The sequence below is a fragment of the Strigops habroptila genome, chromosome 16 (genome assembly GCF_004027225.2).
Source record: "Strigops habroptila isolate Jane chromosome 16, bStrHab1.2.pri, whole genome shotgun sequence".
NCBI classification, from domain to species: Eukaryota; Metazoa; Chordata; class Aves; order Psittaciformes; family Psittacidae; genus Strigops; species Strigops habroptila.
In genome coordinates this window covers 3,970,429-3,994,782 of record NC_044292.2, presented here as the reverse complement: position 1 = coordinate 3,994,782, position 24,354 = coordinate 3,970,429, and the positions used below count along the sequence as shown (strand labels likewise).

The 24,354-nt window shown below is 39.9% G+C and overlaps 1 protein-coding gene across 2 annotated transcripts in view; it reads left to right on the top strand.

The window, feature by feature from the left end:
* Positions 1 to 24,354, top strand: part of PEX14 (peroxisomal biogenesis factor 14) — a 76,662-nt gene that overhangs the window by 39,170 nt on the left and 13,138 nt on the right. For both annotated transcript variants that reach the window (XM_030507636.1, XM_030507635.1), the window contains exon 4: positions 20,481 to 20,603. In XM_030507636.1, coding sequence (XP_030363496.1) covers positions 20,481 to 20,603 — 123 coding nt within the window. The remainder of the gene's footprint in view (positions 1 to 20,480; positions 20,604 to 24,354) is intronic.

Sequence of the window (24,354 nt, the reverse complement as noted above, 5' to 3'; positions counted from 1 at the left end):
GCCCCAGAAGAATTTCAGTAGAGGGGAATGTTCATATCTATAGTTAGCTCTACACCTTGTATGAACTTGTCCTTTGTAGTTACTTTCATGGAGCCATACTGGAGAGGTCTGTGACTCCCCACTAAGTCTGGTTAAAAACTCCTGCAGTGGAGATGATCATGTGTGTGAATGCAGAAGGAAAAGACAAGGTGCCCTACCCCTGCGGGAGCCTTCCTTTACTCTGGCTACGGGGACAGGACTGCATTAGCTGTGGGTGAGCTTTCAGGTCCTGCAATCCTGATTTTGCCTAAGAAATTCCACTTGGGAGACTTGCAGAGATGATTCTGCCTTGAATTACATTTTTTTTCCTTCTTTTTTATGAGCATCTCCTTCCTAAAAAAGCCAATCAAGGTTAATTTCCGCTTAATATTATTTAATATTTAATGTAGGAACTGGATTTTGTTTAATACATTTCAGCGCAGTAAGAAATGAACGTTTCTGCCGGCTCACCAGCTGGACTAGGTTTGGTTTCTTGTGAAATAGTAGTGGCAGAGGCTGAAAGTAGCCTTTCCTGGTTACTTGCAGGTCAGGGCTTTGCTGAACTGCTCTCTCTGGAACATGGGATGATAGTGTTGATGACAGCTGGGAGAGTGAGGGTGTCCTGGATTTGTAAAAGTCTTTCAAAAGTTGGATGAGATTTCTCTGTTGTCTTAAGCACTTTTAAACTCCCCGATACAGAGGCATTAATGAGAAACATGAAGTTATTAGAATCATTTATAATTTTCTTTGAAGCTTACACTGGCATTTTGTGTAATTTATGACATTTCCTCCTTTTTATCATGAACTTCTTCAGATGAAGGGAAAAAACAGCTGTTTCCCCTCAGAGTATCTGAAAGAAAAGAAAGGAAAAAAAGATGCTGTTTGTTTTTTGTCCAACTCGCTGATTCTGCTGATGACACGCCACAGAATCAGCGGCGCCTTGGGAGTAATTAGACAGCATGTGGGGTTTAAACCCTTGTGGAAATGTGTCTGTCATCTAACTGTTGTGCCTCAGATGTCCTGTACTGCTCAGTTACCCATCCGGTAACTCATGTGGCTTGTTAATTTTGTCTACTCTGAATCTGTAAGTTCTGGCAAGATAGAGAAAGGGGGTGGAAGTGCGCTATGCATGTGGAGCTCTATTTTTCAGGGTGCTGGTCCTTTGGGGCAGGGAAGGGAAAAACTGCTCGATATACAGACTTACAGTGTAATCTTGGATGAAGAACCTTTTTCTTCTTAGTTGCCTGTTCTCTTTATCTGAAAAAATGAGTACAGTAATGCCTTCCCAAAGTGGGATTGTGGGAACAGCAAAAGCTTATGAGCAGCTCAGAAGTAATAGTGAGGGGAGAACAGAAGTGCATTAGGGCAAGTAAATGTGTAATTGTTGAGTTACATTGGGAAAACGTCCACCCAGAAGGTTGGACAGTGTTAATAAGATATGCTGCCTAGATTGGCCTTTTGTATATGTAAGTAACATAATGGGCTGCATGCTTCCAAAATGGGCTCCACGCTTCCAAAAGCACTCGCAGTCTTGCTTGGTAAGATGAGCTGGAAGTTGCTGCAAGTGTTACCCTTTTGCATGTCGTATCTCCTAATCTGTTGCATTACCTTGGCTGGTAGGAGGTAGGTTACTACACAAGGGTTACCTGTAGGTCTTGCACGGTTTCTTGCAGTGCATCAGAGTTCCAGAAAGTGTTGCCAGTGTCAAGATGCCAGGCTATGATGATTTCTGAAGAGATGAATAAATGATTTAATTGTACATGCCCCTTCCTAATCAGAGCTCAAAGACACTTGATTCCCTGGAAACAAATACTGTCAGTCCCAGAATCTCCACTAGAAAACTGACTTCATTTTCTTCCTCTTTCTGTGGTCTGCATTCTTGGAAGTTGAACCCCTGTCTTTTCTCCTTTGCCAAAGAAACCCAAGTGGATCACCTTGAGCACCCAAGACAAGGGGGCACAACCCACTCCTGTAGGGCTTTAAAGAAAGCAAATTCTTCAGCAGATTTCAATTTCACCCTCTTTTATTACTTTTTTATAATTTCAGTCCATTTCATGAGGCAGTTTGCATGTCCTTGAATGGAATCTCGTTACCATGAAAGCTTTTTTAGCATTGATTTCATAACAGTCTTAATTTAATAGCGCCGTCATTACTGAGAAGCCCTGAGAGTGAGGCCCTGCCTTTCCAGGTCACTGACCTTTTAATTACAAACCTTGTTCTGATGGTCAGGTTATCGACTGGACAGCTCCCAACTCCGGCCCCCAGCGCGAAGATGAAAATAACTGCCTTTCCTCCCCCACTTCCAGAACAGGGAGGAAAAGAAAAGTAACCTCTTGTGTTTCCAAAATTAATTTTCTCCTTCAGCTTTACTTTGTAATTAATTCTTTAACATGTCTCAGTGAAGCTCGAACAGTTTTTACAAAGCTTTTCCTTGAAAAGATAATACAATGCAAGCCAATAATGTCCAGTGACAACTCATAAAACAAAATATATAGTTAGTAGCCCATGCTGTCAAAATACCTATTTGGGCCAAACTGCTATGGCTGCCCAAACCGTATGCTTGTCTAGAAATGAACATATTTCATACACGTACGTGTATCGCCTCAGGTTTATATGGAGAGCATGATGTCCTGTGGTCTGGGATATCACTGGGGTCAGCTGTCCCGGCTGTGTCCCCTCCTGACTTCTTGTGCACCCCCAGTCTCCTCACTGGTGGGGTGGGGTGAGGAGCAGAACAGGCTTTGACTCTGAATAAGCACTGCTCAGCAGTGACTAGAACATCCCTGTTTTATCAACACTGTTTTCAGCACAAATCTGAAACCAGCTACTATGAAGAATATTTACTCTGTCCCAGCCCAACCCAGCACAACTGTACAACTGGTGGTGTGAGCACACGCATTGGTCCTGTACTTGCAGATGGAGTAACTTGTTCTCTAGCTGTCTAGTAAGTGTTTTGTGCCTGCACAGACCTCATCACTTGCACTTGCAAAGCCACAAGTGAGACCTGGGATTCAGATACTGATAACAAAAATTTATTGCAGGAATATACTTAATGTATGAAGCATCTAGAACAAATCGCTTCAACACACAACGAGGGAAGGTTCACTAGTGTGGGTAGAACCAGGCAGGGTGTGCTTTCTGATGATGAAAGAAGTTTGCAACAAGTATTGAAGTAGAACAAAGTAAGTTTAACAGCTTGTGTAGACTTACAGAAATGACTGTACAGGTTAAACAGAAGTCAGTGCTCCCTACATTTTCATACTAAGATCCTCATTTGAGGATCTTGGAGCACATTGTACCATTAACCACTGAAACTGCAGCTATTTGCATGGAGCATGTTTGATGATGTGTAGGGTTATCTAGTTCTCAATGTGCTTTCTGCTAAAAAGCATCCACCTCTGAGGTAGAGGACAGCAGCTGCTTAACATCTCTACATGTTTTTAGGAGAGGAAATGAAGAATACTTTATCTAAGTGATCTTGCAGAGGGAGCTTTAGGGATAGAGAATGTAATTACTGACTAAAAAATTTACTAAGATTCTTGAAAAGCACTATGGGATATTTAATTACTAAAGATGCTTAGGCCTCTGTTTATGACTTTGCAAGACAGTTAATGTGCCTTATAATAATTTGCTGAGGTTAAAGAAAAATACGTCTTACACCTGTTCATGCAACCAGTTTGTTCTTCAGGTGCCTCCCATCCAAGCTTTGAGTCAGTACAACTCTGCATAAATGGAGAAATCTGGTTGTCTCCCAAGGAACTGGTGAGGGATTCAAAGAGTGAAGAGTGAGAGAATTAATGCTTTCGTTGCTAACAAACTCACACAGTTCCTGTCTGGATCAGCATTATCAGTAGTCATGTCTGGTTTTGGCACTCTGCTGGTAAGGTTCAATGTAGAGGGAAGATTTCCATTGCTGGAATCTCAAAATCCAGAAGAATAGGTGTGCTCATGATCCAGAAATTAGTTCCACAGTTCTGTATTTTGTATTACTTGCCCTCTTTTTTTCGTTCCTGAAAATGATTGAGAATCTCTATCCATCTGCTGTGAAGGAGATGGCTCCCTGTCCCGCCAGTCTTCTGTCTGACTGTCTGTCAGTTGCTGTTCAGTACCAGCCTGTTCATCATGCTGACTTTATTAAAGACTGGAGTCTTTAATATTGTAACTGATAATAAAAGAGATTGCTAGAATAATATAATATATACCATAGAATCACAGAATCATAGAATGGTTTGGGTTGGAAAGGACAGTAAGATCGTCTAGTTCCAAACCGCCTGCCACAGGCAGGGACACCTCGCACTAGACCATGTCACCCACAGCTCTGTCCAACCTGGCCTTGAACGCTGCCAGGGGTGGAGCATTTACCGCTTCTTTGGGCAACCTTTTCCAGTGCCTCATCACTCTCACAGTAAAGAACTTCTTTATATATAATACCATATATATATATAAAAAAAATACCATAATATTACAGCAAACATATTTGGGAAAATGTTTTTTAATTGTTATGAAATCAAATGCAGAACATTTTTGGTGTTTTTGAAGGAACACTTTCTGTATGATTAAATTGTGTCCTAGGAGTTTGTTAATGAGCTTTACCTGGAACTAAAGAATTCTTTCATAGAAGTGCTTGTCACTAGCAGGAAAATACGTCATCGTTGTTACTGGATAGCTCCAACAAGCTTGTCTTCTTGCATTGGTTTGTACCTGCACATTTGGCTTGAATGCTCTATAGACTACTGGGTCTGAACTCAGTATGTTTTGGAACAGGAGGGAAAAAATCCTCCTTGGGCCTGTGTAAAGGGAGCAGAAACAGTCATGGAAAACTTAAGGCCTACCAATCTTCACAGTGTATTGGTTTAAGAAAGTTTATTTTAAAGGTCTTTGATACAAGATCTGCTATTTAATACTAAAAACATTAAAATCTCAATGACTTTCTTTTTGGTTTCTGCATGAAGTGTTGAGAAGGTGTATGACACGAGACACCCCTTTGGTGTTTAATAACGTTGGGAAGAAGACATTGAGGAAGTGACTCTCATATTTTACATCCTCTAAACACCTGTATGTGTGTTCTGTAGCAGAGGATACAAGTCACATTAGTGGTAATATCCTTCCTCTCTCACTTCAGGCTCAACCTGCAGTGATCTTGAACCATTTAGATCTATACTCCAGAACAAGAGAGGCGATTCATTTAGAGTGTGTTTGGTAAACAGTCTGCTCCATCTCCTGTTTCTGTTGCGCCACAGAAATGCCTCACAATTTCAGTGAAGAGTCCAGAATCACCTTTGCCATGTTTTTGTAGCTTAACAATTATTGATAAATTGGAACAGACTGCTTTGGTGCCCAGGAAGTTATGCATGCTACAAAATACTGGTTGTAAGCTTAATTTTAACAAATAATTGGAATGTCATGGGTTTAATGATGTCTCTCCACTTGGCTATCTGACAATAACTATGTAATGTAAAAGAGCCGTTAAAAATGGCTTTGCAAAATTAACTCCTATTGCTCACTGAGTGTGTTTTGAGTCATATCTGCCCCTTGTTTACCGTCAAAATAATATCTCTATTCCTGGTAGCACTGAAAAAACAATATGATTACAGCAGAGGGAGTTGAAGTCTATTCTAGAAATAATGCTAAAATAGGCAGTTATATTCTGAGTCCTCAAACTGCTAGTCTTAGTGATGGGCAAAAAAGACCCAGATCCTAAATCTGACTTGTAAATTTAAAAATCTATTTATCATGTTTTCAAACAAAAGTGAATGCAGGGTGCCAAAAGAAATCTGTAGTTCTAGTCTAAGAGCAGGCATTGAAGATCTGAGATACGACTACTTGCTTGGCTTTGGGCAAGTTCCTTGCTTTCAGCTTTCCCGTCTGTAAAATGAGGTTAATGACTAGTTTTGCATTATTGACTTAGTAAGATTTATGTTAGCTGTGATTCTAAACTGCTTTGATACACTGGTTTCGGAGTTGTTGGTGCTGCAGCGTGGGGTTTTTGAAGTTGCTTGCTGCAGTAAAAGCCACACTCGCAGAGAGGTTGAGAATTTACTTCCGTCAGCTGTGTATGGGAGGGGAGAGCTGCAAACTTTAGAATGTCAGAATGTCAAGGCTCAGGCAGATTGCGTGCAATCCTAATCCAGCCCTGCAGCTTTGACCTTTGAAGCAAGCTTCACCTTGAGACAGTTGAAGAAATCTATGTACGTTTGTATAAAAATATTTTTGTGATACAAGGAATTTTCTCTTCATGGTCATCCAGCCCAGCGTTTCCCCACAGTCAAAGGAATTCAGTTCCTGACCTGCTCGTGAATGAACCTGGTATTCTAAGTCTAAAGAGACAGCCTTCTCTCTGGGGGCTAAAACAAGGAGTGTAATTAGGATAATCTGTGTTGCTCTTCTGCTGAAATCCATCTCAGACCTAATGATACTTTCCTGCTAGGAAAGATAAAATAAGTTCCTGTATGAGATAATTCTCTAGGTTCTCTTAAGCAGAGTAGAAATGTTGTCTAAAACTATGTCTCAGATGCCTGTGAACATGGAATCCTGCTGTTTGCTTTACTGCTACACACTGTTTCTTCTGAATTTTAATCTGGAGTTCAATCATTCTTTCCTTAGCTAAAAGGGGAATTTAGGTTTTGGTTCATTCTTTCTGATAGAACCTAGCCCAGGCAAGACTCCACTCCCCGAGGAGGAGAGCAGAGAATTCATTCTCAGTGAAATCTGAGGCTCTCTGAAGTAAAAGCTGTTGACTTTGTCATACCGTGCGAATGTGCATTGCTTTTAGCAAGACAATAAAGGGTAAATGGGGTGATCTCTGCTCCTGTGGAGAGGTCGGGTGGTTACATTACACAATCTTCTAGAGCATCTTGCAGCAAATACATGGGTTATATTAAAAGTTGCAATCATATCATTTTTTAAAAGTAAATTGCTGACCTTATGCAGTGGAATCAGCTTTATTGAATTTCGCCAAAAATGCGTTTATAATCCCCCGCCCCTGCATACACATGATATTCATGTCCTTGCTGCCCATGTGGAAATGTCCCTTTTTATGGTGATAAAATTAAATTTGTCTTTGTCTCTGCCTTGCCTCACCTTTTAAGATTCCATCCTTAAAAGACACCGGTGGATATCTGTACCAGAGGGTGAAGATGGGCAATATCCCTGTATGGCTGGCTGGCTGATTGTGAGCCAAGTGCCACAGAACAAATAAATAAGCTTTTCATATTTAGAGGACAAATAAAGCTGAGGACAGGTGTAATAGGGGAATTTTCTAGGAGTGTTGTGGCCTTGCCATAGGTAAGAATTTATTTTCACTTGGAAGTACTTCTGCTTTGCTTCTGTATTTTTTTTCTAATTGCCACGCAGTACAAAATGTAAAGTCCGCAACCAGTTATTGTGCTCCTCATGTAACACTGTGGTACATGTCCTCCTTCAACAGTAACTAACTGTAAAACCCTTCCTGAAGTCATTCGAGGAAAGGAAAGTTTTGCAGCATGCTCAAGAATTTAACAAACATGTATCCCATTTTCTATCCCACTTTGCATATTCAAAGCACTCTACAAATATGAACTAAGCTTGTGCCATCTTTTGTGGAATGGCAAGATTATAAAATTCATTTAATGTACTTCCTTAGACCTTTACATTCTCCAAACAGTTTGCAAACACCAGATTAAAGAGGGAAACAGAGGAAATGCCATCTCAATTTTAGGTGGGGAAACTGAGTCAGGTGAATTCAGAACAGTTCAATCTGAGATGATTCTGACTCCTAGTCATATATATCTAAATTTAACCATACTGTGCCATACTGTCAGTGTGATGTAGTGATGTTTATAGCATGTTCAGTAAAATTCCTCAAAGCATTTTCATGTTTATCCTTTCCAGACCCCAGCTGCTTTGGGGGAGTGGGAGACGTTAAGCTGGTTTTGTTCAATAAAATCAACACAAACCATCTAAGTAAATGAAGGGGCAGGTTGGTCTCTGCAATCCTAGCATATATCCCTTCCTGCAGCATCTCTCCCAACCTCTCTTCCTTTTTATGCAGCATTTAAAAGGCTAGTTGCTCAGAGGCACAGGGAAGAATATCAGAATATCATTCTGCTCCTGCTCTTCAAGTAACCAGGAGAACGCAGCTGTTAAACTCAGAAATATAAAATACATGTTTAAAAGATGACTCTGTATGTATTTAAAAAAGAGAGCGAGAGAGGATTCAAGGGAACCAAAAAATAGCAGGTTCCATTACTGTAATTAAATGGCAGCATTTAACCTATCAGGCCGTTGCGTGGATGTGAGAGACGAGCAGGGAGCTGCATTTGAAATGATCACCGTCTTCCTTGGGGGATAGAGTAGTTAAATAATTTGTTTGTGAGGTGTGAGTTCAGTGTCGGGTAAAGCAAGTGCTTGTGTGTGTCTGTGTATCTTAGAAGCTAGGGATGGCTGTGTGTTTACTGAGAATACCCTGGAGGTTGGTATTTACTAGCTCATGCACTGTCAATAAGAACACAAGCTGATCTTGCCCATTTGTTAGGTTATCTGCAGAGTCAGGGCCTCACCTGGTCCCAGATATTGCATCATAAAAGAGCTTTTTTCACACTAGGCCACCTGAGACAGGAGGAGCAGTAAAAGAAAAACAGGGGGAAAGGGGAAAGAAAAGAATCTGAGTCCTTTTTGGCCAGCTTCATCTACTGCGGTGACTGTAAAGGGTAAATTGTTCTATCTGGTCATTGGACTTGGCACTCAGGAGTGTGGGGGCTATGTCATCCCTGGGGAAATAAGGGCAAAGCTGCTGCTCAGGTCTACCCTTAAACAGCACGTCAGACAGTCGCTTCCCCTGCAGCAGTGTTCTGCCTGTGCCTGGCATGATTCCTACGCTTCAAAACTGTAGAGTATAAAATCACATGGAGAGAGAGGAATCTGCAAAGTGCATCCTTGGCCTTTCATCACTGACCCGACTCTGTGAAGAGCTCTTTGGGCAGCCCTGCAGAGCAGTGTTGATCAGCCTTTTGGCACCCTGGAAAGGAGACACTTTCTTATGTAGTGCCCAGAAGGGAACATCTTCCCATTTTTATTCACTCTCTTTTTATTTGTGAGGTGATTCCTTTGTTTAGGGGCTAGTCCTGGAACTTCAAGAATTTTCCTCATACAGTAGGAGTTTCTAGTAGTAGCAAGTTTTTCAGCTGCTTCACCTACTGATCTGACTTGTGTTATGTTTCAGGAACATGCCCATAAATGTTTCTTAATCTTCACTCCAGTTGCTATGTGAATTCTGTGTAGCCTGTTCTGTTCTAATTCCTGGGCTGGAACTTTTGTGAGGATCTAGAAGGCAACAGACTGTTAAAAAAAAATAGATATTTCAGTATTTCCATTTTAAACATTCAACCCCAGAGACTGGATTTCGAGGGCAACACTTTGCTGAAAGAAGACCAGAGAAATGCCACGTATTTCCACACCCAGTCAAAGCAAAGCATGAATCTGAGTCCTCTGTAGTTTGGTGAGAGCTGGAAATGTGGAAGTATTTCCAAAGATGATCTACAAGCACAAAAAAAAAGGATAAGCTTGTTACATGAATAAATTACTTGTTGCAAATGCCTTCCCTAGCTCAAATGCATAGAATGTATGTATAGATTCTCAGAACTATCAGTCTTTGTAAATGATAATTGTGTCAGTCTCAAACGTTTTACAAAGGATATTGTGTAATATTATTCCTGTTGTACAGCTGTAGAAACTGAGGCAGATGGAGGTTAAATGACCTACACAAGGTCAATAGCAAGGCTGGGAATAGAACACAAATGTGTAGAGGCTTTTTATTACACTAATAAGGAAACTCTGGAGGTGTTTGGCATGGTAATCGGAACCCCAGAGAACTAGAAGCAGTTAGTATGTTCTGTGCATGTCCCGAGGGAGCAATGATGAAACTCCTTCTCTACCTTACCACTCCAGTTCTCCGTGTGTGGTCACCATAGTTTTTCCACCACTTAACCTCGTTATTTTTAGTATTGTTAGCATTAGTCGTCCTTTGGGCGTTTAATCCAGACTCCTTTCATTTTCTCCAGAACTGGGAAGAGCTGTTGAAGGCACATCGGGAGAAAAAAAATCACAACAAACAAACCAGAAGACAAAAAATTGATCTTTTGAAACTCCTGTGATTTTGTGAACTTGTCCCCTAATGTTTTTGTCTTTGCTCTTCTTTTGTCCTGAAGGACCCTGCTTGAATGTGTTCATCTTGGTTTCTTAAAAGTCCATTTGCTATTGTTTCTTTCTTCTCCACCCAAGATTAACATCCTGTGTGATGACATAGATGGTTGTTGTCTAAATGGACGCGATGCAACCAACAAAATCGTGAAGGGTGGGTGGAGAAATATTTATACAGTTGTGTTAAAAACTACAAAGTAGGTTTGCCTTTTAAACAGAAGGTATTTCAACACTGTTATTGGCAGCATCAGCCTTTAATTTTACAGGTGGCTAGCTTTGTAGTAGCATTCAGCAAACAATATTTTAATGGCATGTAAAAAAATTTCTTTAAAACAAAAGAAAGAAGAACGAGGGTGATTTACAATCTGTAATGAATACTTGCTGACATGTCTTTTTATAATGGTGTATTCGCGTCTCTGTCTTTCTGGGAGAAGTGCAAACCAGATTTACCTGAAACATTTCTACCATACTAATCAAATATGTAGTATTTAGGTGTATTTTTCTTAATTGAGCTTATCTTCTCAGGGCGATGTTGCCTGACTCCGAGGTGTCTAACATTGATTCCACTTGATAGAAACTGGGTTAGAGGAGCAAAGACGCTCTATAAGCTTGTGAGAAATGTGTGTCAGAAAAAGGAACTAGACTCCTGTGTTCATGTCTGCTCACCCACTGTTGGTTTCTTTACATTTCCATATATTTTTCCATACACACTTCCATGTATTTTTACATTTTCTTAGGAACATTCAATTGTAGCTACTGTTCTTATGCTCCTTATAGCAACTTCCTGACAGCAAGTGCACAGTGTGCACTGTCGTAATGCGTATTCAGTGTTCCATTCTGTGTGCTCTTCAAACACTAAAAGTTCATTTAGTATACACTTTATATGATTTTTCATGTGATAAGTCTGGACTAACAGGTTTGGTTTGTTACTTTCTAACGTTTAAAGTTTTGAAAGTAAAAGAGGAAATAAATAACATTGAAGCAAGTTGCTCTTTTCAGTTAATCCTTGTCTGCAGAGGCTACTCTGTGACAGGTATTGTCTAATGTAGAAAAAATCCACATCCTCTTGTTAGTGTGTTTGGGGCAATCAGTGATTCCAGAGTAATACAAGGAACTGGGAATGGTGCGTCAAGACAGACTCTCATTCTTATATATAAAACTAAGTAATCCTTCAGATATTCTGTCAAATCTGGTTAAAGAATTCCTTACAATGGCTTGAAATTGCTTTTCTTTTACACAGTTCCTTTCTTTTGAACACAGAGTTGGAAGAGAGTCTGGTTCTAGAATTGTAGCCCAGCCTAGTCCTGTAAGAACAGAGCAGCAGTGAAATCTGGCATTATTCCACATTATGGCCAGTCTGCTAGGTCAAATCTAATACAGACCAGATTCAGGCCCATGCCACCGAAAGGCCTGGTTATTCTTTGCTGCAATATCAAAGACGATGTTGGAGTTCCAGATGCCTGGTTGACTGCAGATCCTCCAGACCAGCTCCTTCTACTTCAGCGCTGGAATTCTTGTGACATGCTGGTTCAAGTTGTTGGAAATACAATTTAAAATTGGAGTTCCAAAGGTAGATCAAAATCAAACCTCCTGTATTACCAGGGTTTTACCTTACCCAGATTTAAGGCAACCTCTGTCTTTCTCCTTAGAAGCTCCTAAAGATAGTATCACAGATCAAAGAGTAGCCAAAGGCCAATCATTTTGTTGCTGTTGCTCAACAAGCTGCTTAACAAAATACTTTTCTTTCACACAAAGTAAATGGATCTAAAGCACAAACATTTTCTGTTGCCCCTGTTACTAAAATTTGTGTCAAGTTTTAGTAATGAAGTTCAGTTTCTAGGTTTTTGAAGTGCTGTGTACCAAACAGTTCTACTTTTGGAAATGTAGAAGAAACTAATATCCTTTCACCTTTATAGAATTTTTTGTTGTAGTTCCCAATTTAATAGAAAGTAAGTTTCATAGACGTGGTGTGTACTCTGGGTAAGTTATTTCATTTATGTGTGTTTTTCTTTCCGATGTGGTTTTTCCCCTTCACATTGACTGTTGAACACTTTGGGTGTGCCTGCCTTGTTTCTGCACAGTACCTGGCACAATACCTGCACGGTGAATGCCTTTTGGGGTCTCTAAGGAGTATTACAAGTAATGAAGATCAGGAACCATCACCATGAGACTTGTTTCTCTGCAGAAATAACAACAAGCATTTGCAGATCACAGGTTGGGTATGCTTGAAATGCACCCATTTAGTGTGTCTAATACTTGTTTTCTCTGCATAGTTTTATTTCTAGGGAGGTTGTCAGTTGTGGTAACAAATTATGACAGCACTACGGTTACTAGAGTAGTGTCTTTTCCATCATCTGGATTTTCTGCCCTATACAGGCTTCTTCTAAACAAATGTCAGAGCCCTGCTTATGTTCTATTCCTGATAAAACACCTTGGAGTTGGCATCCTGGCATAGAGCCATCAAAACCTTCAAACCCCAAGGTAGATAATAATTTGAAATCATTTCAAATATGGAGAGGATTTTGTTCTCATGTAGAGTTCTCACATCATGTTGGCCTGGTTTCGGCTGTGTCTCGTCATCTCTAGGAGAGCAATAGACGGATGGACTTACTCTGCCATTCTCCACTCAAAGGAGGCTTTCTATCAGGTACTGTCTTCTGCTTGTATGATAATAGAAAGGAAAAGCTGAAGGCAAGTGACCTAAAAATAAAACCTGTAGATGAGGATAAAATATAGTTTCCCCTGTTTTTAGAAGGAGAGATCTTTATTTCTGTTACTAAAGAATTGTTTCTTCTGTCTTTTTTGCTGACCATGGTATTCTTAGAACAGCTCTATAATAAAGAGATCTTCAGAAGAAGGTATCCAAGATTGAATTTTCTCTGTGGTTTTTTGCATATACTTGTTGTATAGGAATTCATCTGGGCTTTGTAACAAAACCTGTGGTTCTGTAATTCAGGTTACTGAGGACTTCTGGGCATGTCACATTTGATTTAGAGTCATGTTGCTCTCTGCCGTTTTTCTAATTTGAACTTCTCGTGAAGCAAAAATTGTGCCTGTTGAATTACGCGCTCTGCTACCTGAAGGTTTGTTGTAGATTAATTCAAAAATAAGGTGTCCAAATCCTGGTAAGGCTGTGGTAGCACTGCATCTAATAGGACTTCTGCATTTCAGAATCCCAAGAGTGAGTCCCATTATCCAGCCACTTTGTCCTGCATGTTGTTCCTCGCATTCTTTCAGTGCTTTGGCCCCTGAAATATAGAGCTCAGTGTTGGGAGCTTTCACTTAAGGTATCCCTTCTTTTTTTTCTATGTTGAACAGAGATAACATACTTCATGTAAGCAAAGAGCTTACTTTACATTAGAAGAGGAAGACCTGACCTCTCTTACTACAAGTGAAACTGTATTTTCCCTGCCTTGAAACTACCAGTGAAATACATTTTGCACTGGCTTATAATGCTGTGATTTATGCTGTGATATGCTTTGTGATATTACAATGTCCTTTTGCCTTTGTGTTTGATTTTTTCCCCTCTAATAAATTTTAGTGGGTACATTGTCAATGAACAGGGGTATTTACCCAAAATGCCCATAGGAGAAGGAGGCATTCTCCCTCCTCTTTGCTGCCTCACAGAAGGAATCCTATACATTTCCCCTTCCCTCCCCATTAATCTTACTGCAATTTTTTTTCTATGTCTTTCCTCCTTGGTTTGAAATAGTATTAACAAGGGAGATATTTTTAAATAGAAAACAACTGGAAGGAAACATATTTCTCTCTCTCTCAGGTGCATACACAAACACGTTGCACACAAATATGAATGAGTGACCAGAAGCAACTTTTTAATTTTACATTTTGAACTTCTCATATCTAGAAAACTGAAAAGTTGCACTACTTGTTCCTGTTTTTTCCATTCCAAGCCACGCTAAGCAAGTAATTTGCCCTTTCTTATTCAGAGTGAAAAGTCTTTGATCCAGTTTTCGGAAGACAATACTCATTTCATACGAATATTTAATCAGTAGAAAATAGGGAGGATTTAGTTTGTTTGTTTAGTATTTAACCAAGTGAATAAGGCAGATTAGGGGAAGGGGGGAGACTGGACCCATAAACAAGGTGATATATAATATTTTTTTTCGTTCTCCTTTTAAATAAATACCGATCAGCTTTATGTTCAGAGACAATAGGAGCCGTTGGCTTAAATTTGCAGTTTACTGTATTTATGGCTGTAATATCAAGGTGCTGCCGTCGTAATTTCATGCCCCAATGAGAAGAGCAAGGTCGAAGCAAATGCTTCCATCGGCATCTGCTAACACACTAACTCATAAACAAGGCCCGGCTGGATCAGGTGGCACGGAATAATACAGGCTAATGAAATACAGCACAGCTTTCCATTACTGTTAGTTTTTACAGTGTCGTCATTACGTGTAATTTATGTTTAAAAAATTCAATTTTATACAAGGCTCTGGGAAATAGGGGTCTGCAGGTCACCCAACGACTTTTAACGGCTCTGAGAGTCCTTATTGCACTCTCCTGTTCCAACAAAATGTTAATAATAAATAATAAAAAAACCCCTCTTTTACTTTTTCTCTGGCTTGCATATCTTGCTCTGTCTTTTTAATTACAAGTGGCTAAGGGGAGTTTGGGGCTCTAGATGATGTCAGGAGTTATCCCCTTTCCTGATGCTCCCAGAGGGGGGTGACTATCTGCTTGCTTTGCTTTTGTCTGTCTATCAATCACCTGGGGTCCTGTAAATGGAGTAAACACAGCTGAGGAGAGGGAGATACTTAACAACCTCTCTCCCAAACCCTCACCCTCTGACATTGCCCTCCTCTCCTCCATTACACTTCATTTTATTATAGACTCCAAAAAGCTTGGCCAGGAAGAGAAACTGCTGCCAGGTCTATTTATTTATTTATATCTGTTGTGCCAAAATACTTTTTATTTTAACCTTTTCCTTCCTGCTTGGCTCGCTGTAATTCTCCGTGTTGTACTGTCAGTCAGGTTTTTCCTTCCTTGTTTTCGTGCTGTGCAACAGAGGTTAGAACACCTTTATCAGTTCTGATTGCTACTTAGTCACCCTGATGGGTTAAAGTATATAATGTTGCTTAAAGATTGCAATTGCATAATTAACAGGCTTGTAGATGAATAAGGCTGTAAGAATTCAAAGCTCTTTCAGTAACTTTTCAAATCACTTTTATTGCTGTGTTTTTCAGCGTGACTGTTGAGACCAGTGAATTTCCCTTTGATGTTGGGGTTCCTTTAGACAAAGTTTGAACTGGAAGTACAGCAGCAGGATGTTTACATTCAAATACAGTGCCTTAATGTAAATGAAGAGTAAAAAAAGCAGAGTGATGTTTCTGAGACCTTGGGGTTTGTTAAAATGTTGGCTCGGGCTCAGCCTCCTGAACGCCCCACGAACCAAGATGTGTGAAAGGAAATGGATCAGGGGACGATGCCTTTTGACCTTTTGCAAATGCATTCAGCTGAGCACGGAGTAGGATATAGGACAAACATTTGATAGAAGCATCACCCAGTGCTGCATGTAACTGACTGAACAGGTGGAATCATTAGTCTGGATCACATCCCAGAAGGTTTTTATGATGATTTTTTTAAAATGTGCCCGTGTTCTTTCTGAGCAGAGTTGACTCAGTGGCTTCCAGGAACAGGAGTGTAATGTCGTTCCAGGGTGCCTACCAGTAGATCTTCCTTTTAGTCGTATGATACCATGCACTAACTTCAAGTAGTCACATAGTTTGTTGTAGCTAAACAAGTTGTCCAGTTCGATTTTGCTTTCTTAATAGAAAGCGTGTATATGGGTGAGGAAAACAACAGGAGATACAACCCCCTGCCCTGCTCTGTCCCTGCCAAAGGGTAGGTGTGCTCATTGCTCTGGGGTGGTCTGTCAAGGTGGTAATAAAACTGCTTTTAGAAACTCACAAAAGGAATTTAATTCATTCCACCACCTTTCCCTATTATGGCAGAATTCTCAATTTCTTCCTAACCAGAAGTTTTCTCCCTAAAACTAATGTTGCCTTCAGATTGTGAAAATCTCGCATGAATTGCTGGATTGAGCAGTGCAAGGAGGAATATAATGAAGAAAAAGATAAGCTCAGTGGATGCGATGGGAAAAAGGGTTGTCACTGAAATGTCAGAGCCTGTGTTAGAAAGGAGAAGGAAAAACTTGGCGGCTCATCTGGTTAAGCTCATACAAGGGTTTTGCATTGCAATTATTGCTACTGTGTTTCATCCAGAAAATAGAGAAGAATGGATTTATGGTAAAACAATGGATTAGGACTCATGTCTCCTGAGTGTTATTTTCTGACTGTCAGAGGTTTGGTTCTGACCTTGGAGCACTTCTCATATCTGTATGTCTCACTTCTTCCTAATCTGTAATGACAATAGTACTCCTCTGAGTACTCCTCTACTTCAGAGTGGTCATAAGAGGAACAGTATTTTGATGTATGTGGAGTCCTTATATCAGATAGCAGTAGATATTATAAAAGGGCCTAAATAGACAGTCAAGTCGTAGAAGTTCTTGGGCAAAGGAGCTTTTTATACAACACCCGAGGTGCAGGCACGAAGAGTTGTCTGTGACAACCCATTGTATTCTCTGACTTGCTCTGATTCTGTGTTTGACCACAACTTACAGGGGCTGAGTGACCCCTGAAAACTGAATGGCCATGGTGACAATCGCAGTAGAGGGTCAGCAAGAACCTTTGAGTGCAAAAGAGTCATGGGTGCTGCATTCTTCAAATCAACACCTTGAAGCCTGAAAAGGAAATTTGAAGGCTTTGTGAAAATTATGCCTAATTTTTTGTGATGGCTGTGGTGCTGTAGAGGAATGAAATGGATGGTTGGGGGAAGGGAATAGGTTTGCATTCTGTGGGGCTATGAAGACAGTTTCCTTTCATCCTTCTCCTCAGCTCAGTCCTTGCTCGGTACCCTCTGCGGTTAGATTATTCCTTGCAGATAGCAATCAACTGGAAGGAAGTGTGTGTCTAATTTGCATGAGATTATTTAAAACAAAAAAAAAAGGTCTGCATTAGTCAGGGTGATGGTAAACAACGCAAAGAGATGCCTTTTATAATATAGCTGTGGCTCAGCTTTCAAAGCCAAATATAATTCACTTACAATTGGCAGTTTCCTTTATTGTTCCTTTTAACCTTTTGCGTTCTGCATGGTCTTGATCTTGCTGCAACTCCAGAAGAACTAAAAGGTTTGTTTTCCAAAGTGTTGAGAAGGTGGATTTAGACCCATTCTTCTGTTAAACTGAAACATACCTATTTGAGAATTATATTAGACACAAAGCTCCAGTGTTTGTGGCACTGCTTTTGCATCCAAAGGAATCTTCCTGCTAGATTAGAACAATGAATGGACCATGAACACTTTTTAATATAATGCAGTAATAGAAGGACTTTGAGATATTGGAACAGATGACACTTTGATCTGGTTTAGAAATTCCCACTTTGCTATGTAATTAATATATCAAGATTGAAAAATTCGGGGCATGGAAAACTCATACAGTGTGCATACATGTGTGTAGAGGGTGAATCTGAAAAACATCCAGTCCAAAGGGAATTTCGATGAGTTGTAATTGCCTGAGGACAGTCTTAGAATGTCTTGTACATTTTTGTTCCTGTGTGTGAGAAATGACAACCGTGAAGGCAGGTATATCTCTGAATCCACAGATGACTAGTTGCAGTGCAGACTCACTCCATATATATGCTTAAGGAATCAGCTCCAGGAGATTGTTCCCTTGATGCTTGGAGGCCAAGATGACAGGGCCTTAAAAACATCTTGTTTGGATGAATAAAAAGGTGTTCCAAGGTGATGGCAGTCCCAGCCCTCTCCTCTGATAATTAAGAAGGGATGTAGCTGTTATGTTCTTTTGTACCATGAACAAGACCACTTCACAGGGCAGCAGAATAGACCAGGGTTGTAATACCAATTTGAATTTGCACTACTTTGCACAGGATTCAGACCAGGAATTCAAATGTGAAAGGTTCTCCATCATTCTATGATTCACATCAGGTTTTTCTCCACAGTACAGCAGGGTTTTAATGGAAACAGTGATACTTGAGTGTCCCTAGTTGGCAAGACCAGAATAATCCTAGAAGTGTATTTTATCTCAAACAGGATGAGAACAGAAGGGGCAGTATGGTTAGGAAACAATAAGCATCGTTTCTTGCTCTTTCTGTAGAATGAGTTAAGGATCCTCCATAACTTCTGTATGTTTCTAAGTGTTAAATATTATCAGATTTGCATGGAAGTAGGACAAAATGCCCTATTTTAGTGGGAGCCACATTTGCAGCCAGCAGCTAATGTTGTCTCCATCTTTATGAAATTCCATACTTGCTAGTGATCTGCAGTGTTGGCATGTGTTTATGCTTTCTCCTACATTGGATAATTAGGAGCTGGTTAAAACAGTTTCTTTCTGATTAGGACTTTTTAACATGGCTTAGACACCATAAATATTGCTTTTGTGACTAGAACAATGGGCTGAGTTGTGTTCCTGTGCCTTTTATTACTCTCACTGCAAGTCTTGTTCCATACTGTTAAGTGGGGTTTGGTTCCTTACTGTTTGAGGCATGTATCAAATACAATTAAAGGGATTGCAGGACCAGAGATTGGGAACTTCAGATTTCTGATGCTGTTTCTGACACAGACAATATTCTGCCATGTTAGAGAAATCACCTCATTTCTCTGCGCAACAGTATTTGCACTATAGAGTAGATAGAATAGTATCTGGCAGGAGCTCACAGTATCTCATACTCACAGGAATAGGGAAAAGATCTGTTAATAGTTAAAAAGCCTTCTGAATACCAGAAGCACTGTGCTAGTGCTTTATGATATTAAATAGCAGTCCTGAGACACACTTGTGTATTTATTTCTGGCAATACTGTTTGTGCTACAGATTATTCCGTCTAGAACCCCAGTATGCAGTGAAGTTTAAGATCATGAAAAAAATCATCAAAACTTAGGTAATGCACCCAGAAGCCTGCCCATTTTCCATATTGTATCTCCCTTATGTTAAAAAGCCAAGTGTTTTAAAGGATTAAGCTGAGGATTTTCATCTACCAGCAGTACTTCATGGATCTCGAGTGGAGGTGATGGAAAGCATTCCCCCATTTTTCTCCCACTGCTGTCATATGCCATTTTCCTCACTGCCTCACATTTATTCTCACTTCCAACCTTTCTGAATGTTTTTGCGTACACGCTGCCTGTGTAGTAAAAGGTCCTGGATCACTTCACATGTTCCTCATAGCAGGGACACTGGCTTTTTACCTGCTTCTGTGCAGGAGAATAACAACAAATAATACACAACTGTCCAGGCCCCACATCACGGTTGCCATCTGAGTACTAAATTCTTTTTGTAGAGGATGTTTTCTCCTATTGGGAAAAAATAATGCAGCTGTGCTTCCTTCTTTACAGATGCTGGTCATCATGGATCCTTTAGCTGCTTTTGTTTTCCCCCTGGTTGGCCAAATCCTTTCCATATGTTGTGGCCAATTACAGATGGTCATCCTGGCATTTCCTGATGGCAGAAGTGACTGCACCAACATGTACCATGTGTGCAGCGTTACTACAGCTCTGCGTGAAATAAAAGCCAGGCTGCCTTAGGGCAATCTAATCACGCAGCAATAGGCCGGGGCAATGCTAACGCTGAAAGTTTAGGCTTGGCCTTGTTTTGATCTGTTTTGTTATAGTTTTATTTCCTCCTTACATTCTGTGTCCCATTCATACTAATCACAGTCAGTCCTGATTTTTTTCCTTTTTATTTCTGCATTTGTCATAAAATAAAGCAAATTATTCCCGTCTTCGGAAACGATGTAGACTAATTAGTCGTCTAACCCAATAATTAGGTTTTTGTTTCCCTGTCTGTTTTCATGCATTATTGTTAGTTTTTTCCCCTCTTTTTTTTTTTTACACCATTACAGATTAAAATGAGCCACATTTGCAGTTGATGGTATCTTTTTTTCGGGGGAAGAATGGAGAATTGCAATAGAAAGCTACTTCAAAAGCAGCAATAAACTCAAGGATAAATTAAGGAAATTGAATGAGCCACATTTGGAAGCAGCGTTGAGGCTAATATTCTGTCGCTTAAGGTTAAATTGCAACAGAGAAAGAGAGAGGGAGACATTCCAGTGAATCCAAAATTGGGGAGGCATTACTGCTCAAGTCAGTGCCAAAATCCTTTGCAGCTTGAAAGGGTTCTGCCTGGCTTGAGAATTTAATTATGCGTGCATCAAGTGGGTAAAGGTGCTAAACTGATTTCATTTCCTCTGCTCCCCCAGGCCTGACAGATGAAGAAATTGACCTGGCTTTCCAGCAGTCAGGCACAAGCACGGATGAGCCACAGTCCCCAGGTCCTTCTACACAAGTGGTGCCAGCTCAGCCCTCTCACCCAGTGATGTATAGTAAGTAACACTTCAAAAAACATCTGGTTCTGTTGCTTTCTGCAGTGATTTCTCCAGCAATTTCACAGATTTCTGTGCCAGATCCTAGATTTCAGGTCAAATAATGCCATACTGTTTGTCAGAATCGGACCCCAAATGTTACTTCAAATGCTCTTTATAGTTGTTGATGCCCATGACAAGATCATATTACCCAAGGAAAAAGAGATACAAATGATCATTGTCTGCAAACAAACATCATACATACTAGCCTGTGACACCCCTTGACCTGAAGGAGTATTGTCAATACAAATTAGATTCTCACCCACTATAATGCTTGAAAAAAGCATTTAGTCAGCACAGGACTCGGTCTTCCTTTCTCAAGCTTAAGGTCATGCTTCCCTTCATCAGTAGGGTTTTCTAATATTTAGATCATAAATATGTGATAGAGCTGATAGATTCTTGGATAGAAGATGCTGTAAAAGGGCAACACTGTTTCATCTTATTGCAGCAGTGGACTCTGTTCAATAAGCTGTTGGACATTGACACAAAGTTTTGTTTTAGCTAGAGGACTAGTCAGGCAACCAATTAGTTCATAGAATCATAGAATAGCTCAACTGGAAGGGACCCATAAGGATCATGGAGTCCAGCTCCCTGCTCCTCGCAGGACTAAATAAAATTAAACCATATGAGTAAGAGCATCTTCCACATGCTCCTTGAACTCTGACTGTTAATGCCTTGAACAGTTACTTGAAAGAAGTGTATTTCCAGCATGAACAGCGAGCTGGAATGTAAGGTCTTCAGAACTTAGTCTGTGGCTTCCTGTACGTGAATTTAAGGCCAGGCACAGTGGAAGCCCAGAGTGAATGAGCTTTAATACTGCTGTCACGTTACAAATAATAACAACCAGTTAATATGGATCCCTAATTTTAACAAGCTCTTCCTCTTCAATCTTAAATAATCTGAGGGGTGACAGCAGAAATTCTGTGTAGATTCCGTGGATGTGCTTGTATGATTTTGTGTACAAAATACACTCTCAAAGAATTTTTAAAGTCCCAGCATAATCTGTGTAGTCTCAAAATTTACATATATATTTGCATTTTAAAACAAACCTCGCAAAAAAGTATCTAAGCTCCAAACAATAAAAACCAAAGTACACACCATTAAAAATCCATCAAAAGAAGCTGTTTAGCTCACATGTGTGTCTGGCAGTTTGAAAATCACTTCACTTACCTGCCAGGTATTAAGAATAAGGTTTTGATACTGCTCCTAAACAGCTCTAGGTCACATACTGACTAATGTAACAGTCCATTTAGGGCTGTGTTTATTAGTTTATGGCATAGGTTTCCTATTGCTAGAGACAACACTAGACCTGCTTTCTGAGTTTTTAAATACTCTGGTTTGGCACAGTGTGATGGAGTTGGGCTCAGAACTGGAATATTTCTGACTGTTGTACTGTGCTGGTGAGCTCAGGACTGAATTCTGCCTCCTGGGCTAATACCTGTCTGCCATAGTTCACAGAAAATGCCAGAAAAGCAAAATCTGCTCTCACAATGAAGAAACAGTGCTGGATCCCTCTTGGTGCTGTCCCTAATTCTTATCACAACCCAGTATTGGAAGAGTTAATCTTCCTTTATTTTATAGCGTTCCACTACTAAGAGTAGGGCAGGAAAGAAGTGTGCAATTCAAACTGGAAAACATTGTCATCATTATTAACCCCTGCAGCTTTATCACTGTATGGGTTTTCCTCCTCTTACTATTTTGGCTTTCTTCACAGCCCCAGCTCCCAATTTCTTCTTATACTAGATAAAAATCTTAACTAATATTTAAACACCATAGTGTTTCCAGTAACAGCCCAAAGAGAGGTCTGAAGGTATTGTTCTGTAATGCTCAGAAACCAAAGATGAATAAAAATACCACCAAAGTAAAGCTTTTGTAGGCATTGTAAAGCAGTGCTCCAGCTTTGTGATCAGATTGCTGCTTTTTAAACCATTTGAACCAAAAGCTTTTGCCCGTTGGTCAGCCCTTTTTAGCAACCCCCAAAACAGGGGAAATAGTGACAATAGATTTGTTAGGTATTGTTCCTCCTCACTCCAGCCATTCTTTGTAGACCTTCTATTTAAGTTTAACCTCTTAGCGTATGTAGAAAAAGAATAAAAAGCTAAATATATGTGGTATTCATTTGACCAAAATAGTTGTTTTGATTACATGTCATCTGTGCACTATTCTAGTCCTTGACTGGTGTAGTACTGGTGGTGTTAATGATGGATCCATCTTTGTGTCTTCCTGCTATGTGCTTTCCATGGTATCAGAAGAGCAAAAAGAGTATGTGGATTTCTCTAGAGCGGATGGATGTGACTGTGCAGAGGCTCTCTCAAGGTGCCTTGTTTGCTGTAGGTTATTTCATCAGTTGGATGATAATTCTGTAATGAATATTTCTGAATTGGTCCAAATCTGCTCCAGGACAGTTGTTTCTGTGACAGTTTACTAAGTCGATTTATCTTTCACAGATTTGTCAGGGTTGTCATGTACAGAGAAAGACAGATACTACTTTTTGTCTGTTACGCTTATCTTCTTACAGAGTATTCATGACACTAGTGTTGGAATGCTTCAAGGTTTGAAGTTCAAAAGTATATCTGAATGACTAATGAGATAGGTAGACTGCTGAATCTATAAGTTGACTCGTTGGTGGGAACAGCTCACACTGGAAAAGCTTATATTGAAAAAGATTATGAGCTATATTTGCCTTCCCCAAAAAAGACATCTGAGTTTCTTGTGAAGCACCATCTGATCTGCTGGAGTTTAGGTCTTGAAGTCTGTGAACCACTCTGTGTTTGATATTTTTGGTTCTTTTTAAGTTGGTTTTTTTTATTTTTTTTTGGAATAGTTTTGACACCTCTACAAAAAATCACAAAACTAGAGAGAAAGTCTTACCCCCCACAGAGCAAAAAGGAGAAAGAGCTGAGGAAGGTACTGTGCTGAAAAGCAGTGGCTAGTGCCTTAAGAAACCTACTTTCTTCTCCATCTCTCCTCCCCACAAGGTGTTGCTGCTTCATGTTTAAAAATTATGTTAAAACTCTGGTTGCCAAATACAGAAGTTGAGGATGGCTTCAGAACCATCTCAAGGGTTTATTCAGCAGGAATGGAGCAAACAGCCAAGTTGGTGATCTCGGCAGCAACGCCTGTGTAGGATGTCCACTCTCGTGGGTCAGAGCAATAAATCCTGTGCACACCTTTTGATTTTATTTATTTAATCTCCTACTGTCGTCAGTCCAGTTTCTTCTCATTTTTAAAGTTGCAGGAAATAATTCATATCATTTAAATCCTTCCTTTTGTACAAATGGAACTGCTATTGTAGGTATTACTTCGTGTTCTAATGTTTTGTTGGAAATAGCTGTTACCTACGTAAGTACTTTCTTATTCTTGAAGTAAGCATATATATAAGCCTTCAGTGTAGCATAGTTCTAATATTGCCAACTCCTCTTAGTTTGCTTTAAGAGAAACAATAATAACTTTGGGGAGGAAGAGACAAAAATTAAGTTAAGTTTCTAGACACTATATTTTCACTCAATACCATCTCTACTATTTCCCCTCCTGTTCTGGAGGAGTAATTCCTTCCCTTCAGTTTGTACTTTTGCCAAGAGGTGTCAAAACTGCTTAAAAAAAAAGCTTAAAAAAAGCTTGAATTTGATTAATATAGAGAAACAAGACTTTGCCTGACTGATAATAAAACTGATAAATGACATTTGAATTACTTGTAGCAGTAATTTATTAC